This window comes from Toxotes jaculatrix, chromosome 21 (assembly GCF_017976425.1).
Source record: "Toxotes jaculatrix isolate fToxJac2 chromosome 21, fToxJac2.pri, whole genome shotgun sequence".
NCBI classification, from domain to species: domain Eukaryota; kingdom Metazoa; phylum Chordata; class Actinopteri; family Toxotidae; genus Toxotes; species Toxotes jaculatrix.
In genome coordinates, this window is record NC_054414.1 from 18,806,425 (window position 1) to 18,824,904 (window position 18,480).

An 18,480-nucleotide genomic window follows, 5' to 3' on the forward strand; every position below is an offset into this window, starting at 1 on the left:
GCAACGCTTCCTTTCCAGGCTTTCTATTGGCTCTCGCAGCTGTCAGTCTTAGCAAATGCCCGTACAGCGGAAATGTGGACGAAAGTTCATAGCACGAAACTTCATTATCAAAAATATTGTTTTCATTTGGAAATGTTTTCTGGAGTCTCACAGTGTCCCCGTCATTTACAAATGTCTGCTTTTACTGTGCCATTCTACGACTGTTGTTTACACCACTCGCATGCTAGCTACTCACAGCCCACCCTGATGCATTTTCACTCAAAGTAACTACAATATCTAATATTTGTGATGCTTTGTCTGTGGGACTTTACTCCGAAATGAGCCGCAGATTTCCATAGCTCAATGCAAATCACAAGCAGATAAAGCCGATGGCTGCGAATGACTTTCATCAACATATTTCATTTGAAATTACTCTTTGCATCTAATGCTAAATAGATTTTGCTGGTGGTAAGAGATTTCAATAGTCTGGATCTCCCAGTTTGTCCCCCCCAGAAAAAGAAGTCTGGGCAGAACAGGAAGTATATCACTAAAAAGAGTCAAGTTTAAGCTGGAACTGGCGAGGCAAGAGATAAGTGCAGGCAAGGAGCTGAGGATGGGTGGGAAAATAAATTAGTGAGGCAGCACTGGGCCAGTGGTATGGATATACAGGATTTAGCTTTGCAGTTTCAGTTCCTGAGAGCTTCCCATCAAGAGGCTGAACATAGCTTCTCTTAGTGTCAGTAGTGTTTAAGTGTGACCTCCCCAAATCACAGTTAAATACTGAATAAAACTGACTGTCACCCCATGTCCATGCCAGCATAGCAACAAAGGCCTGATTGAGAAAGATGGTTTTTCTACATTTAGACAGTAGGTTGCTCCAAACATTCAGTGGAAATGTCTGAATAGCAGCTCACCCATTCAACTTTACTGTATTTTAATCAATACAATATCTTCCATCAGTGGTGGAGGAAGGAGTCGAATTCTCACTGAAGCAAAGTTACTAACACCACACTGTAAAAATACTTTATTACAAGTATGTATGCAAGTATTATTAGGCAAATGCACTTAAAGTATTAAATGTACTCAGTGCAGAAAAAGGCCTCTGTGACAGTCATACTGTTTATTAAATCATTAGATTTAAAGAAGTGACCTCTTTACAGTGCTTTGTCCAACCAATAGTCCAAACCACAGAATTCTAATAGATAAATTAAAAATAATTACATGGAAAAACAACATATCTTCATATTTGAGAAGCTGGAACCATGAAATGTTTAATTTGTTATGAAAGCCTACATAAATGATCATGGAAATGTTGCCAGTTAATTTTCTCACGTCTTTTGCACTTGTATGGTTGGGTAGTTTAATTTATAACCAAGCATCATATTTTATAAACTCTTCATATGTTTTGAACCAGGCTTTTGGCAAGAAAATCAAAGTTAGGATTGCTGGCTAAGTGACTGTTGAATCTATTTGTGGTTTAAATGTCTGGGGAGAACACTTTAAAGGAAAACATCAGATCTCTCAGGGCAAGTTAGTCAGAGTTGTGCTGGATCTGAACTCGTGAGCACACACACTGACTAACAGCATCTCCAACAGCTTGGGTGGTTAGTTGTGAAGGATCAAGCCGTACAACTACAGCTGAGTGTGGTTCATAATCACAGAGCCCCTGAGTATCTCAAAGAGCATGTTTGTTGTGTTGGAGGAATTCATGTTCATCAGACTAGAGCCAGTGTTGCTGACTTGTGCTTGCTGAGGTTCAGTGCTCATATAGCCAGTTGTTCCTTTAGATTATGTGGTGCGTGAAACTGAAACTGTATATTACAAACATTATTATTTAGATTTGTCCTCACTGGATTATTGACGTAGCTGTGCTGTTACTCAGTAAGATCATTACATCACAAGAACATCCATTTCCGGCTGTATACATGCATGACTGAACATCTGAAGATTTTTCCTCTTTGGTTTCTCATCTCATCTTTATTTTTCAGCTCATTCCATAAACTTTGTTGGAATCCACAATTACCTGTCACAGGTTCAGAGCACTTCACAGAGTATTTGTATGAGAGTGGTGTCAAGATTTTTGTGGCCTTCATCCTTATGCACCAATCATACAGGTTCACGTCTAGTCAAGCTTTAATCCTGCTCAAGACCACTTCCTCTTTACATCCCTTTAAATGTTTGTGAATCCTTATAAACTCACAATGGAAATCTCCTGTTTAAAGGACTCAACACTAAAACACAGGGGAAACATCTAAATGTAGTTGTAGTGAAACAACACTAGATGGAGCTGAGACATCACACTCAACACCATCATCGGGCTCCGGCTGAGCTCCTCTGATGTTCTTACTACAGAGTAATTCAATTAATGGTCATACTCTGGTTTTTAGCTGTAACATTTTAATGTTATTCTATTCTTATTTGATGCACCTTTATGTAGTTGAAAGCAGATGTGTTCATTAATGTCAAGTATTTGTCAACATTTATAACGTCTTCCTCAGTGTCTGTGGACATGGTTATCTTTCAGTTAGCAGTTATCTTTTCTCTTCGCACAGGATGATCCAGTTACTATAACAGGTGAGACAACAGTCAGCAAGTCATCTCATCAGCATAATAATTCATGTTTCATGCATTTCCCAGAAATTCTGAATTACATGTTTGGTATGCGTGGAAACACTGTGATCTTTCCTAGAATTAAAGATGTGGTTTTATGGGGTTTGCAGCGGCGCGACAGAGAGGCTGTAGGGTCGTTGAAGAGTTTATGTTGCTATTTAGACTGAGTTGTTTACATCCATTTTCATAAATACACCAGTTAAAACAATAAACCTGCCCAACCAGTGGTGGAAGAAGCAAAAGTGCTCATTACACACAATAGACCATTTTAGAATATATGCATGTATGTATGTGTGTGTAATGCAGTGATGTAAAAAGTATATTTACCATTCAAATGAAGTGGAACAGAAGTATAAAGAAGCATAAAATGGACATACAAAAGTAGAAATACCACAAAACTGTACTTCAGTGCAGTGCTGGAGTAAATGTACTCACTTACTTTCCTCTGTAATTTATTAGAATGTAAAAATAAGATTTGTATGCGACAGTAAGTCATTTACTTCTGGACAAATCTGGGCTCATTCACACACTCACACTGGAGGAATATGAGCTTCACTGGTTGTTCTAACAGAGTTATACTGATGACATGTGGAAACCCAAAACTGGTTCCTTGAGTAACCATGTTATGAGCTGGACTCTCATGCATATGAATGCTCCATTGAGAACCAGTTGGCATGACAGCTCCCTCGCGAGACAAACCGCTCAGGATCACCAGGATCATCATTTAACCTTCTAACATTCAGTTGATGCAGCCCTTTGATTCCCCTTTAGATCTACGGTTATTAAACTCATCTCATTCCACTCGGCCCAACATGATTCATATTCTGTATCAGCTTCCTCTAGCTCTGCACTGAAGATATAAGACGGTGAAATATTCAAACCCAAGATGTCGTCTTTCTTGTGGCTGCACCGTTAAATCAAATGAAAATACCTTGTCCATCATTTTATGCTCATTTTCCCAGAGTTCATCCAAATGTATTTGGTATCTTTGGAGACTCCACTTGAACTGAAAATAAAGTCATGTGGGTTCTAACAATGTTCGGCTGCACAGCATGAATTCGTATTGACTGACGCACCATCAGGTCAGTCAGGTTTCACAGGTTAAATCGAGGAAATGGTGAACGTGCACATTTATTGATCATCCTCCAGCACCTTTGTTGAATTGCATTATTATGAAGATGGAGACTGTGTCATTTGTGCATAGAGAGGGCTGCAGCCTCCTTACCACAAAATACACAGCACTGATAAAAGCCATGGACTGCACCATTCCACACAAACAAACAGTCATTATGCAATCATCAGCGCTAATGAGAATGAGAATTAAACCATTCTGACTAAAGTCTGATCAGTAACATGGAAGATGAGCAACTCTCCCAAAGCCACAAACCCTGACTGTAAAACTGAATCCTTAAGATGGCAGTAAGCGTTCGCCCCAAGCTGCTCTGCAGGCGATGACTAACCTTCATGCACTGTTTAAGTGTTTGCATGGAAGTTCACATCCAATTTAGCATTATGGTACTGCCACGAGCCCTAAATCACAACGCATATGTTGATGCTTTGAAAATCATCATGAATACTGTCGCAGTCAATTTTTGCAACTCGAATTTTCCCCCTCACTTCTTCCTGTTTGGGTGCCGTGCTCCGCTGTAACATCACCGACAAAAAGCAGGAAAAACTCCTCTCTTGTTTGCGGTCGTGGAAGAAAATAGTGAATGTTCACTTGGGCAGAAGGATCTAATTTAAAAGCTGATGTTCAGCTGTGCCCCCCTTGGAGACACACACACACACAAAGCTTAAAAGGATCACAAGATGCTCAAAATGTATTTCTTGTTTGCTTTTATCTCAGGGGACCGTGGAGACAAATGGCAGTGTGATCCTGAGCAGAGCCTTTAAAGCGGGTACCCCGTAACAGCAGCTGAATGTGTATACGTGGTTTTCTTTTTTTTTTCCTTATGGAAAGTGAATTGTGTTGTCTTGTGTATAAAATGTGCTCTGCTATAAATAAACTTTACTTGACATCTCAGCCGTTTGTTAAATTTTTCATTCAGTCGAATGCAACACACTGTTTATTATACCATGACGTCTTTTCAAGTATGAAAATAACAATATCGGAAATAAATAACAATAAATAATATCGTGAATTACATTGTGACTTTGATTGACCAACACATGTACCACATAACTATGGAGAAGTCAGTGTCAGTGGATGTTTCTCTTTGTTTGACCAAATGCTTTTCACTGTGCTGGAATGAAAACATGTCACCAACATATTCCCGCTGACATCAAACTTTTGGTTGCTGCAGTTAAAAACAAAAACAAAAACGTTATAACATTAACTTTTCTTACTGGGGAAACTTTCTTTACATTGCAAAAAGTGCATGATAACTAGACTTTTCTTTAATTTGAGCATATATCAATGAGAATAATACACATCGCAGTGGCGTGTGAAAATCTGTTGTCTTAAACAATCTGACTTTTTATAACAACCAGAGCTCACACATCACTTGAAAGGGATAAAAAAAAAAAACACAATGAAATTTAACTTAAGGGCAACAAACAGATGAGGTTCATATACAATTTGACATAAATAGCAGTTCATAAAAATGCACAGGTGCTAGGCATACTGGTATAGTAGGAATGTGGACTGCACGTTGCTGATCACATGGATAATGTGCCCATATGATTTACAGTGTGTGGTTTGTCTTTTTTTTTGGTTTATATCTGTGACGACTTCACTGGATTTTAACACCCCGCTCTAGAATTTATATTTACAATAAATCAGTAAACAAAGTTACTGCACAGCTCGCTCAGGTGTCGTGCTTCAAGCCGACCAATCACCACAGAAAGTCACTTGGTAGTTGCAAGAATGAACATCTTCCTGACTGGATTTATCCTTCTCAGCTAAAGATTCCCTGTATGTGGCTTGCTGGTAGAGAGGCAACAATAGTAAGTCTCTTTATTTAGCTGAAGAGTTTTGTTCCAAATAAAAATATTATATATATATTTATGAGTGTTAATACCGTGGGAGTTTGACAAAAATCATCTCAACTCTTGTTCCTGTTCTTGGCATTTTCTGGAGCTTCCAAACATCCAGCAGTCTTTGTATGTTGTGTCTTGTGACTGACTTAAAACTGCACCACTCCGAGGTATTTATCTTTTGGATTGTTTTGGATTTCCAGGTCACAACTTCTGGTTAAGTCTCAGTCGGTTTTAGGTGCAGCAGGAAGCTGTTTTCAATATAAAAGCTATAAAAAAAACAACCCTGTACACAACCTGCTCAGCAGCCACCAGCAGACAGACTCAGTCAGAGAGCAGCTGGTGAACAGTGGAGCTTTTAGCAGCTACAGAGACAGATATTTCCTCCAGGAGCTGGTAGAGGCCAAAAACAGGGATAAAAGAGGTGGAACATTGGACTTACATTCATCAGGTGGCCACAAAACAGACCTGAAATGAATGCTAACGTTGCATTGTCCCTGATGGACATGTAATCAAGCAACTGTTTGCTAACATGCTCCTCATAACAGCTGCATATGATCATATGATAATTTACAGCTTATTGTGCCAACCTGAGTGGAAAAAAAATTAGATCAGGTTTAATTATTTTAGTCAAACTCAACATCCAGTTTGGATTAAATCATTCCTAAAGAGAGAGGTGTTACTGAGATGGATCTTATCGCTGTATGTTACGTCTGAGGCTCCTCTTGTCTCTCGCTTCATGCATAACATTCTCAAAAAGAAAACAAATTTCAAGCCCATTATGTGTTTGATTTTAGCGACAGCAGTAAACGCCACAGATGTGTTCACGGTAGACGCATTATTCTGGAACAAAACTCTTCAGGCAGATCGTGTGGAATGTGTTTAACCCTCCTGGAAAGTTGATGAAAGAAGCACGACTGCACCAAGCTGACTGACAACAGAGGAAGATAGCACAACACCAAATTAACACAAACACTAAGATCAGACAATTGTTTGTGACAACAAAATAAAATTAGAAAAAATGAAAATAAAATCTGAAAGTTTCATGGTAATAACTTAGTCACTGCCCCTGCAGCATTTGAGTCCAGTGTCCGCCGGGGTGGAATCCAGTTCAGTGCAGTCCAGTGGCACAAGATCCAAGTTCCCACTGATGCAAGAAAGCAAAAGTAACAGTGTGCAAGCAGAAATACAACAGAGAATTTCTACGGCAGGCAAACATAAAAGAATATGGAGTGCTGTACATTCACATCCAAACTCAGCTTGGTCACGTGCATCGTTTGATCCACTAACCTCTCATTTCACAAAGTCTGCAGTGTCCTTATTCCTCGCCCCCATCCATTTTCTCCAGAATGTCTAATGTCCCTCCTGAGGTTTGGGAGACTGATGCAGTCTCTCCCTCTCTTGCTCTCTAGTCTTTCAGTGTCCTCCAGTGATGAGGCAGAAAATGATGACAACAGCAGCTGGAGGTTTCTCCCAAAGCACGTATGTAGGACAAAGCTGGTTTTGCCTCTCATAGCGACGTGGACTGCTTGATGCTGTGAAAGCTGACCCGTGAAGGTGAAGTGGGGATGGACATGGCCTGGGTCATCCTGGCCCGGATGGAGTGCTGCTCCTGCCATCGGTGGAACCGCTTCCTCACAGCCGAACGCACCTGTCAACAACAAACCAGAGGAATTATGATCAAGGATGTGTCAGTCAGTCGGTCGGTCGGTCAGTCTTTGTACTAAAAATCATGAAACGACACAAAATGAGAAGAAACATGGAAAACACTATAATTAACCAGAAAAAGAAGGCGAGATTGCATAAAACTATCATGTCAAAATTATGACTTATGAATAAATGTGGGCTTATCCTATACTTCTGACTTTGAGTTTCCATGAGGATTTTAATTTTAATTTTTCCTTTAACTTCAACTTCTCATTTGTTTTTTCTTTTCCAGGCAGAAATGTGCTTCAGTGTGAATCGGTCTCTGAAAGGTAAAACTGAATTTACAGCTCCGACTCATTAATTTAATGTATTTTGTAAACACGCCATACATCATTTTAATGATGATTAAAACGGGTTCCTCCGCTCCCCGTCCCCATCCCAAAATCAATTGTCCCATGTGTCCCACTTCTGTACATGCCCTCAGTAATCACTACGTAGTTTCACAGGAAGAGCTTTAATCTAAAACGCTGATCCACAGGAAATACCAAAACCTTATTTTTACACTAAAATACTTCACAGCTCAGCTCATCAGCGTACAAACCAGCATTATGTCTGGTTTGTCTCCTCTGGCCCAAAGTAAGATCATTTAATCCTTTACACACGTTCTAATGCTGAACGTTTTCCTTTGGTCTTGGATGTGACCGCGGGTTTTCTCTGTTCATCTGTCCTGTTTCCCTCCCCTGCTTTTCTGCTACTCTCAGCCTGCAACAAAACACCAAATCAATACCTTCTGTAAGCTACACATGGTTAAGCCCCTCGTAGAAGCTACAACACGCTTCATGATGAGATATTCATTCATCATCCAGCCGGCGAACACAGTGTGGGACGGTAACCAAAGGGCAGCAGTCTGCTGATATTACATCCACATGCTACTCGAGGAATAACTTGTGATCATTCCGTGATATGATGTTAGGCTCTGGAGCTGGATGTTACTGACTGAAACAACAGATTATTATTCAGCTGACACACCGGCAGGTTCCCTCTATTAAACCTAAAGATTTAATATATCCACACTATCACGCTGAAAAGGTCAAGTGGTAATATCATTATATTTATTCCTAGTTTCTGGCTCCGGTGGCACCATTAGGGTCTATTCAGTGACATCAGAAGATATTTCACAGGTTGGAGTTAAAGCCAAAATGGTATTGATTGAAACGTTGGCGAGCATGATGGGCTGGCTAAGTTTTAAAGACACTTTAAAAAGCTGTCCACTTCAAAAGCCCTAAAAATCTATTTTCTCAATCTGCTTCCTATTGTAAGTGATGAGGTCAACACAAAATCTTCTGCCAGAGTTTTGATTTTCAACCTGAGATTTTCAGTTTTTTTGTCATCAGTAGTTTGAAGTGGTTGATTTGGAGGGAAAGGTTTAATATTCAAGGAGCTTTTGTGCATTTTGCAAAATCACGTATTGCAACGTAAAGTATTTTGCGAACATTTAATTTGTAATGTGGTTTTAGGTTCTAACTGTTGCTTGATGTGATTTAATCATGTCATGGCTCATCAGATCTGTTTCCTTTGCTCTCAGCTCTGAGCCATAAAATACAACATGTCTTCTTTGTATCGTCCATGTTGTTTCCACATTCTGACTTAAAAGGACACGAACACACCAAAGTCGGAAGAACGACCCAAATCAGGAAACAGGAGCATCGGAGGTCACAGTGCTGCTAACGTGGCTGCAGACTCTTAGCTCCATTTATTCTTGATTTAAGGGGAGATGCAGTGTGTGAGCCTACAGCTTATCGACCTCTTCTGCAACATCTGTTTCACTGCTGCTATCTGTTTTCTGCTGTTTGTACAGAGTTAAAACTTAAGCTAAACTATGAAATAACTGTTTGCGTTAGTGAGACCGTCGGCTGTTAGGAAACATCTGGAGAGACTGAGCAAAGGGAACAGTTACTGATCAGGTGATGTAGATGAGGAAGGAAGATATGATTTCTGTTGTCAAAGTGTATGATCTGGATGTGCATAATACGTGGTGTATGTCTGCCTTTGTGCATGAACATACTGCATGTCGTTTTACTTCTCTTTCTCTAAATTGTGCACTTGTGGCACATAAAGTGTTTTCACATATTTCCATCTCCCAGAACACAAATCATGTCTGAAAATAACTCAGCAAAACCTTAAAAAAATGGTACTGCACACAATAATACTAACTATTACTACTACTACTACTATAAATGATAATAATACCACACATGAAACAGTAAGCACCATTTCTGCATGCATGCATATTAATATTTCTGTGCTATTTTGAGCGGGCTTCACCCCTGATTTCTCCGTGAAGCCAAATTAGGGTTGACACTGTCATAAAGCGTAGAAAGTGATGTCACTTATGTCGGTACATGACAAGTCTTAATTGTGCCCTAAATATAAGTGCTTCAAGGTCTATCACTCAATTCTCTGCAATAACACATAGCAACAGCCACCAAAAGGGAGAGTGGAAGTGCCCGAAGAGGTAAAATATAAAAAAAAGTGTCTGAAGCAGGGAGAACATAAAATGTTAGATCAATAAGCGGATGTGAATCTGCTTACCTCACTGTTTAGGAAGCAGTAAAACACTGACACAAAGAAGCCCTGTGTGAGAGCAGGAGGGAGATAAAGAGAGGAACAAAGCATCGTCAGAAAAGAGGGCATTCAAAACATCAACGCCCTGATCCCGTTTTAATCGCACACTCAGCAGCTTATCACACACGTTACATTCATTCAATCATCTCTGCAGAGGAACAGTTATTTTTGATGTCCACTCAAAACAATTACTGAGTCTTTGTATGAAAAAAAAAAAAAAAATACTCCCACACATAGATGACATTCTGTTCTGTTTATCTGCGGTTTCCCAGACAAACCATACCTGGAAGGATTCCAGAAAGGAGTTGAAATATATGAAGACGATTTGAGAGATCTCATCTTCCCCCGGGTTGACAAAAAACAGCATATAGGTGATTCCCAGGAGAGGGAGGAGCACCAGAGTCGCTTTCACAGCTTTCCTGCAGACGAGCAGAACAGTGATCAGACAACCATGACAGAGAGTCTATGTCTACGGGCACTGTTGTGTTTTAGACAGAGGCAACAGCACTGTGCGACTGCAGGGAAAGACCCTCCTGTATTCCCTCAGCACACTCCACCAATCAAGTGTAAAACATGAATTATTTACAGTGTGTACATACAGGAGTATGTGAAAAGTTCTGCCTCTTGAGTTTCTTCCTTGCAGGTAACACCTGGGTTACACTACACCCACCTGTACTGGATGGTCTCCGACGTGGTCGAGGCTCGCAGTTTGGTCATCAGGATTCGCACGATGTTGAAGAGGAAGATGAAATTGATCTGAGAAGAGAAGCCGGAGAATCAAACACAGACATGTGAGACTCTTTGTAAAGACTTTACAGCGTCTGTTAATGTCACAGAGAGGTAGTTTTCAGTTGCAGGTCACTGCAAACAATGGAGGAAGCATGGTGGGGTAGAAAGCTCGTTACAGGAAAGTTACTGTATAAATGTTTTAGCATTTAAGAATAAAGCAATTTGATGTAAAAAAGTATATTCATCACATGTTCTGTATAACTAATTCATCTGTTTCTTCATCTGTCCAGTTCTGTCTGTGTCACATTCACAGATCCAGCAGAAAAGCATTTGTCTATAAAGAAATAATTTGAGTATTTACAGTATTTACATATTTATCACATCTGTATTATTACTTATCTACATATAACATGCATCTGCTGTTGTAATATGCATATTTAATGTACAGTTAATTCTATTTTAATATATGCAAAGTCAGTCCTGTGCCCTAAAGTGCAGTGCGCAACATCACCTACTTGCATTAATGCACAGTGTTTTACTGTTGCACTATCGTTGCACAGTGTACATTAAATGATTTAAAATGTGGTCCTAGCTCTCAGTCTTAATTATCTTCTGGCTGATTATTTATTAGTCACGGTTTTAATTGTATTTGTTTCTCATCTTTTCCCTCGAGTGTGACTTGACCCTGCAACTTCCCATTGGGATTCATAAAATACTGTAATCAACAGTATCTGCTGTATCGCTCAAAACCTCCGTCCCCTGTCAGCAGAACTGACATAAATCTTTAAAAATGCCTCACAAATATTTAGTTTTATATTTTTAAAGGCTCAGGAACGACCTAAAGAAGCTGGACGATGTAGGACTATTTTCAGCTGCGGATTAATACGTTTGTTGCTCTTTACTGCACTTTACTACATTTCAGATGTAAATATTGTACTTTTACTCCTGTATTCTATATTTGTACAGTTACAGTAACTTGCTTAAATAAGATTTTACATACAAAACATGTGATGAATAATACAGTGCATCTTTACTTGTCATGCATGGAGGTTTTCCCCCGTGTTTGTTTGCTGGTTTGATTATCTCTCAGCAGGATTACGCAAAAACTGCTGAAACTATTTGTACTGAACTTGGTGGAGGGATGAGCCAAGGGCCCGAGGAAAAAAAAAAAACATTAAATTCAGGTCAGATCCAAATCATTTACCATGAATTTCAGTATTTTTCCCTGAAGTCTGGTGTAAGGTCCTGCTTATTCTTCTACTTACTGATTAAACTGCCCAATACATTCATAAATATTTAAAATCAGCTTCACCTTGAGCAGCTATAACATTAAAATGCTTATTTGTTTATTCATTAATAATGATGATGATGATCGAATAAAATACTATATAAAATTGCAGAACACACAATGAAATACATTATTTCTTGTGTGTGTGTTTAACTATTTATATAAATGCATTTTTTTTATGATGAATGACAAAATCCATAACTCATGCAATAGGTGTGAACGATGTAACATGGGAACAAAAATAGCCGGAGGAATACTTTCCAGGGCCGGCTGACCTGACCTTGGCCTGAACAGATGTATGGCAATCTTTCAAGAACCATCCATTCTGCTGGTCTTCACTAACCCCATGCATTAGTGCTTATGATAACATTTTTAATAACATCCTGTATTTATCCGTTATAGCACTACATCACTTTATTGCTGACATTAAAAGCCACTGATGGTAAGGCACGGAAAGTTCACAACCGCAGCACCCTGACAGGAGATACCACAGATATTCTGGTGACCTGACGATGATCCTGCAGGATCAAGTGCTAAGCAAAGAGATAAAAGCCTCAGAGAACATGCTATTGTAAGCAAGACTGGAGAATATTCAGTGAAAGTAGCATGGAGATATTGAAGGAGGCAGATGTGTGCTGTAGGGGAGCGACAGAAATATAAAGTGCCTCTTGAAGAGATGACTTTTTCAACTACGGAGAGAAGATAAGGGAATGTGCTGTTTCTGACGAGGACGGGAAGGTCACTCCACCACCGGAGTCCCAGCAGGGCGAAAACAGCCGAGGCTGAGCAGAGAAATGGCCAAATGGCTGCAGCGAGGGGAGTTGTACCAGAGGTAGTGGTCAGAGTTTGAGGGCATGCATGTAGGAAGGGACTGAGGACAGTATTTTGGCAGCGCAGCCAGGAGGGAGTCACTGTAGTCAAGACGAGAGATGACTAAAGCTTGTACGAGGAGCCGGGCTGAGTCCCCGGCCAATCTGGAAAATCTGCTGGATCATTCACACGAGCCCTGCCGAAGGGCTGAGAGTCAAGCATCAAAAAAGACTGTTAGCAGGGTGAGGAAGAGTCAGAATAACACAGCTGCGTCTGAATGCTGAAGGAGAGGTCTTCCAGATGGCAGATGTCCAGTTTAAGATGATTTATTATTTTTCCTTTCAGCTGTAATTTAAAGGAGAGCTCCTGAACGTGGAGCTGGATGCAGATGAGAGAGCTTTTCAGTGAAAGTGACACACACACAAATTCAGAATATTTAATACGTGATGAAATAATAAAAAAAAAAAACCTTCCCCTCGGGATACGGAAATGACCCCGTGTTAGAGACCATTCCTGACAGGTACAAACAAGCATGAACAAATCCTTGGAGTTCGTACGTGTTTTTCAGCCCAGAGTCTAAAATAATCCCCGTTTCTCGTGCAGGTTGCCAAGTGAATGAGTACTAACTGTATGAGCAGGTGATGTGGAACAGACTCTTACCACCAACACAAGAATCATGGGGCCCTGGTAGATGTAGTCTGTGTAGACGCCAGCTCGCTTCCCAAACCAGCACCTGAAATATCAACGAAAGCAATCAGTTATGGTTTGTTCGAGCAGGCAGAGGTATTTATACTGTCACTCATAATCTTTCATAAGGAATTCCCCTCCGACTTCAGGATTCAACATGTTTTCCAGTCAGCGATTTATCCAAAATATGACTTATAGAGCGTTCGGGATCATTTTGTCCAGAGGTGAGAAATTCTTCCACAGCAACTTTAACCCTTTAAGATACTGCAAAGTCCAAAAATCACTATACTGTTAAAGCACTTTATATCTGAGACACTGTGTAAGAGTGTGATGTAATACGAAATACGAAGGTGTTGGATGAGTTTTTAATAGTTTTTGGAAACGCCCTATGCCTCAGAGGAATACAAAGCCTTATCTCTTTATGGACTTAAATCACAGACAAAAATGATTTAATAATAAGGAGATTTATTTTTTCCAGAGCACATTTTTAAAATGCTCAATCAAAAAAAAGAGACCACTTCAACATCAATCAAGGACTAAGCACTCCCACTCAAAGTGGAAATGGTAGCAGAGGTTAAGTATAATCAAGAATACTGTACTAGTTATTATTAGACATTCATCTCCTTAATGCAAAACAGTTTGATTTTTCCTGTGGTTTATTTTTCGGAGTGAAGAAAACAAGTTCAGTCGCTTTGAATCTTTCACTGAGTCACAACAAAGGTCTTACTTCTCATTGTCGTAGTAGAGCTTCCCAATGGCCCACGCCACAATTATGGGGAATGGTATACCTGTTAGGCAAAAAGAAAACAAAACAAAGAGAAAAAGGCAAAGTGACATATTCTTCTTTTATCTTTCTCTGCTATTCAAATCACCGAATATCACTCCGGGGATTTCACGCTGCAGTCTGAAATCCTTGTCTTTTTTTTTCCAGCGTAGCACCAGCGCCTGCCAAGCCCTGTCAGAAGCAATTGCTGCTTGTGTGCTGTGATCCACAGATGCGAGCCAAGACTTGTCACCGGCTGAATATTTCTTTGTGAATGAATGAAAAGCTGGACTCTGGTTGATATGATGCAAAGTGACCTCCTGATGTAGTGACTTATAGGAGTGTAACAAGGCAGACAAACACATATTACTCACATCTAACAGGAGCACGAGGACCTTGGCAGTCGCCACGTCACATACATGTAAGTCCCACGTCTCTGGAAACTTTCCACTTCATTAGCAATATTCTGTCATCATTACTGTGTTAAACCCCAGGAAATCTGCCTTCGCGGCCCCCGAACACTTGAAAATTGTAATTTTCCCTGTTGTTTCCATCTCTTGTCCAGACCTCGCTGTCTTAATAATATTTCAGCTCTCAAAGCCAGAGAGTCAGAGCTAAGCGAAGCAAATAAAATGTGATCTTATTTATTTTTTCACAGCAGTCGTGAAATGTGCTGCCATCTCCTCTTCACACGGAGGCTTCACACTGCCCTGGGGGAAATGTAATCCAGCTGGCACAATACACCTAATCTCAACAGCACATAGTTTAGTTTGACAGTGTGAAGCGGGGTGTTAGTGAACTCCACACCAATACATTTCCCAGCTGCCACATGAAATCCTGGTACCTCCATCACGTCCAGCGCTTGTCGAAAGGTTTGTTGGGTAAAAACAGCATCTGACCTTCAGTTTGTTATTTTTGAGATGAAAAGAAACCAAAGTGACTCGAGTGAGTAAATGAAACGAAACTGACATTTTTGGAAAATTCGCGTATTTGCTTTGTTTCTAAGAGTTTGATAAGAACAAACCCCTTTCTGACCTGGTACCGTTTATAAATCATTAATGAGCTGTAATTAGGGGTGTAAAAAATAACCGATTTGAATTGGAAAATCGTTTTTGATTTGAAAATTCGGTACACAGAGCCCTGAATCGGTCTAAATGTAGGATGAACCGGCCGATGGCGCGATCGCAAAGATATAAATCGGTTTAACGTTGTTACCTGTCGCCATCTTGCTCCCTGACTCTCTCGCGCACCTTCCCATAACACTCTCGCGAGACGTCAGATAGCGCTGTGTTTGCGAGGGAAAAATAAAAATGTCCCATACGGACACCATCTACAACGCACCGTCAAGTTTAAAGTCAAAGGTCTGGGAGAAATGTGGATTTTATACGAGGAATGGAGCACTGGATAAAACCGCTGCGATATGTGAAGAGTGTAAAAACGTGTAAAAACGTTAGTACGACAAATCTCAACACTCACTCGGTGAGACGACATGGGGAAACAGGCGCTGAGGCTAGCATAGCTAGCACAGCTAGCACGAAGACACGGCAGGACACAGGCGAACAAGACTTCTTCCAGCCGAAACTCAGCCACAACTCGGCTAGAGCCAAGGTAATAACGGCTTCAGTAACCCGGTTCATTGTTAAAGACTTAAGATCATACACTGGAGCCCCGTTACAACATACCAAGTCTTCAGCATTTCACTGACAAGTGCGTGCTGTGTAATAAAGTAAAAGATGAAGTCAAAGAACAGATGTCTAACACAACGAGTGGCAATTTAAATTAAATTAAAATGTTATATTCTACCTCAGTAGCTTATTGTTGATCTGAGGCTAAACAGATCTTTCCAGTTTTAGTTCCTTTACCTTGTTTAGTTGTTTTTTGGTTTTAATTTGAGATGCACACCCCTAGCTGTAATTATTGGATTCATAAGGTTAATAAATCATTGGAAGAACCAACACAGCTGATTTTGTGCTTTAGTTGTGAAACTTTCTAAGAAATGTGCAATTAATCAAATTATAGCCATTTTATAACCCAAGCATTAGACTTAAAGGGACACACAGCTCCCCGTGAAACCACATTTAGACTCTTTTAACTTTTCTGTTTGAGTCTGGATTAAACAGCATAAAAAATGTGTTAATTAAGGAGCTTCAGATGTGTTAGTAGGTGTATGTAGAGTCATTCTAGCTGTTTCTCCTGGCTCCTAACTCACAGACACACGGGCGGTATCGACCGTATTTCTTTAAAGTTTTCATGCAGCTGCAGAGAAGTGGCCTGTGCAGGCTGTTTGAGGAGAAAGTGTACGTACACCAGCCGATGCAGATGAACATCCACTTGCGCAGCTTGTCGGTGGAGTAGGTGAGGACGATGGCGGTGTGGAGGTAACAGCCCTCGCCAAACATCCAAAAGAAGTTGGTGGAGTGGAAATAGTTGAACGAGGCGGTGACGAGGCGACACCACACCTACAAAAGGAATCCATCTTTCATTTTCTCAAAAATAATATATTTCATTTTACGACCAAACATTTTTTTAAACCGTATTAAAATGCTTTGTGTGACATTATCTTGGTATAGTTGTTTTTCTTTCAGATTTACTAACAAGGTCTTTCAGGTTAGATTTCCAGAATTATCCTGCATCACATTTATCTGACAGCTGTAGTACAGAAAACAAAACAGCGATGAGCTTTATAAAAAGACACTGTGCAAGATGAAGCCAGTGGTTTTCAGACTTTTTGACTTGTGGCTCCTGAATAAAAAAGTGACACGCACCACGTTACTTTCGTGCACCTCGGGGCTCATGGTTATTTGGACGATGAACCAGGTGGCGTTCCTCAGGATGAAGGCGGTGATGAGGTTCCAGTGGATGATGTTTCTCAGGCAGCGGATGCTCCTGTGAGAAGAACAGAGGACGGTAAACTGAGAGGTTTACACTTCATCCATTTCTCCCGCTGTGCTCGGAAAAAGGAAGAAAAGAATGTGATTTCACACTGAGAGGAAAGATGAAAAATTAAAAAAGCAGGATGTTGTCAAAGCAAACATGTGACCAAACCGGTGGGAAACGTCTGAATTAAATATGTGGTCATGCTGAGTTTGAGTGTTCTGCTGTGTTTTAAACAAAGACGTTAAACTCACAGTGTTTCTCAGCTATGAGATCACCCATACAGCAATCACAGAAAAAAGAAAAATGAAGATGATGAATATTAATAATAAAGAAATGTAGCCTCAAAGAAACGTTTCCCATCATTCCCCAGTGCTCTCTCTCCTAATATAATATGAAGTAACATTTCATTCCCACTGTTTTCTCTCTTGTTTGTGTCATGTCCCAAACGTCTGATGTTTTTTTAATGCTGTAAATAAATCGACCTCAGGACACAATTAAAATCTGCCCAACTGCCTCAGAGCGAGCGGTCGAAAATAGAAGCACACAACCGAACGGACAGAGCAGAGCTCGGTCGCTGCAGTGACAGCCTCGCACGCTGTCACCAGCACGGGCTGCTTCCTCCCTCTGCCAACCATCAATGACATGATTTATTTTTCAGCATGCATCAATTCTTAATGGGTGTCACTTGCACCGGCTTTGTGCTGACTGAGCAGACGTGCATGAGAAAAAACGTACCAGTCATAACGTGGCTTTTCACATTTTCATTAAGCAGAACGCCGGTTAAAGAAAGTGGGTTAGAGCCTCATTAACACAACAGATGCACAGAAACACTGCTAAAAAAATAATACAGTTTGGAATAATTAGAATATTACACAGAAAAAAAAAAACTGGTTTAATCAGTGAATTTCCTCCCCACTCTGTCACAGCGTTACTGGAGAGGACGGTTTCCTCAAGCAGGCGTATTCATTGCGCTGTGTGACCTCACTTCCTTTGGCGTCCTGCCGGTGGGTCCAGCACGGACAGTGTGATGTGTGTTAATTAAGAGGAGAGCCCAGCACTGCGGCACACAGGTCTTTGTTAAAGACACAGTTAAGTAAATTTACAATAGACATCTCCCATGTTCTTAAACTGAGTCCCTGCTGTTTGTACACAGAGTGGTAACACACCTTACTCCACCTTATTTCACAATATTTTACTTATTTTATTTTATTTTTGAGTATTTAAATATGAAAATCCTCTTTTTGTGTCTGTTTCAGACTCAGAGGCATAAAAGCATCTGGTCACATGTGATGAGGAGCGAGCAGCGGACCCCTCCCATCGCATCGCGTCGAAGGCAGCCGGTGGCTGACACCACGGGTCAGAGGTGTGTGTTTGGATTTCCATTGGCTAATTTACTAATTTCTTCCTCTTCCTGATCTAACAGCACGGGTGAAGCAGGTGTGGGTGAAGGTGAACTGTCGTCTACAGATAGAAAATTACTTCCCCCTCC

General features: G+C 40.5%; 1 protein-coding gene across 4 annotated transcripts in view; it reads right to left on the reverse strand.

The window, feature by feature from the left end:
- Positions 1–4,619: 4,619 nt before the first annotated feature.
- The window catches only part of LOC121175419 (corticotropin-releasing factor receptor 1-like), a 42,272-nt gene continuing 28,411 nt past the window's right edge, over positions 4,620–18,480 (reverse strand). For 3 of the 4 annotated variants that reach the window (XM_041029183.1, XM_041029182.1, XM_041029181.1), the window contains 8 exons: positions 16,880–17,000; positions 16,420–16,573; positions 14,079–14,139; positions 13,325–13,397; positions 10,508–10,593; positions 10,121–10,256; positions 9,805–9,846; positions 4,620–7,216 (listed from right to left, as the gene is read on the reverse strand). In XM_041029183.1, coding sequence (XP_040885117.1) covers positions 7,076–7,216; positions 9,805–9,846; positions 10,121–10,256; positions 10,508–10,593; positions 13,325–13,397; positions 14,079–14,139; positions 16,420–16,573; positions 16,880–17,000 — 814 coding nt within the window. In that variant the 3' untranslated portion in view covers positions 4,620–7,075. The remainder of the gene's footprint in view (positions 7,217–9,804; positions 9,847–10,120; positions 10,257–10,507; positions 10,594–13,324; positions 13,398–14,078; positions 14,140–16,419; positions 16,574–16,879; positions 17,001–18,480) is intronic. The other variant, XR_005892708.1, reaches the window with a different exon arrangement.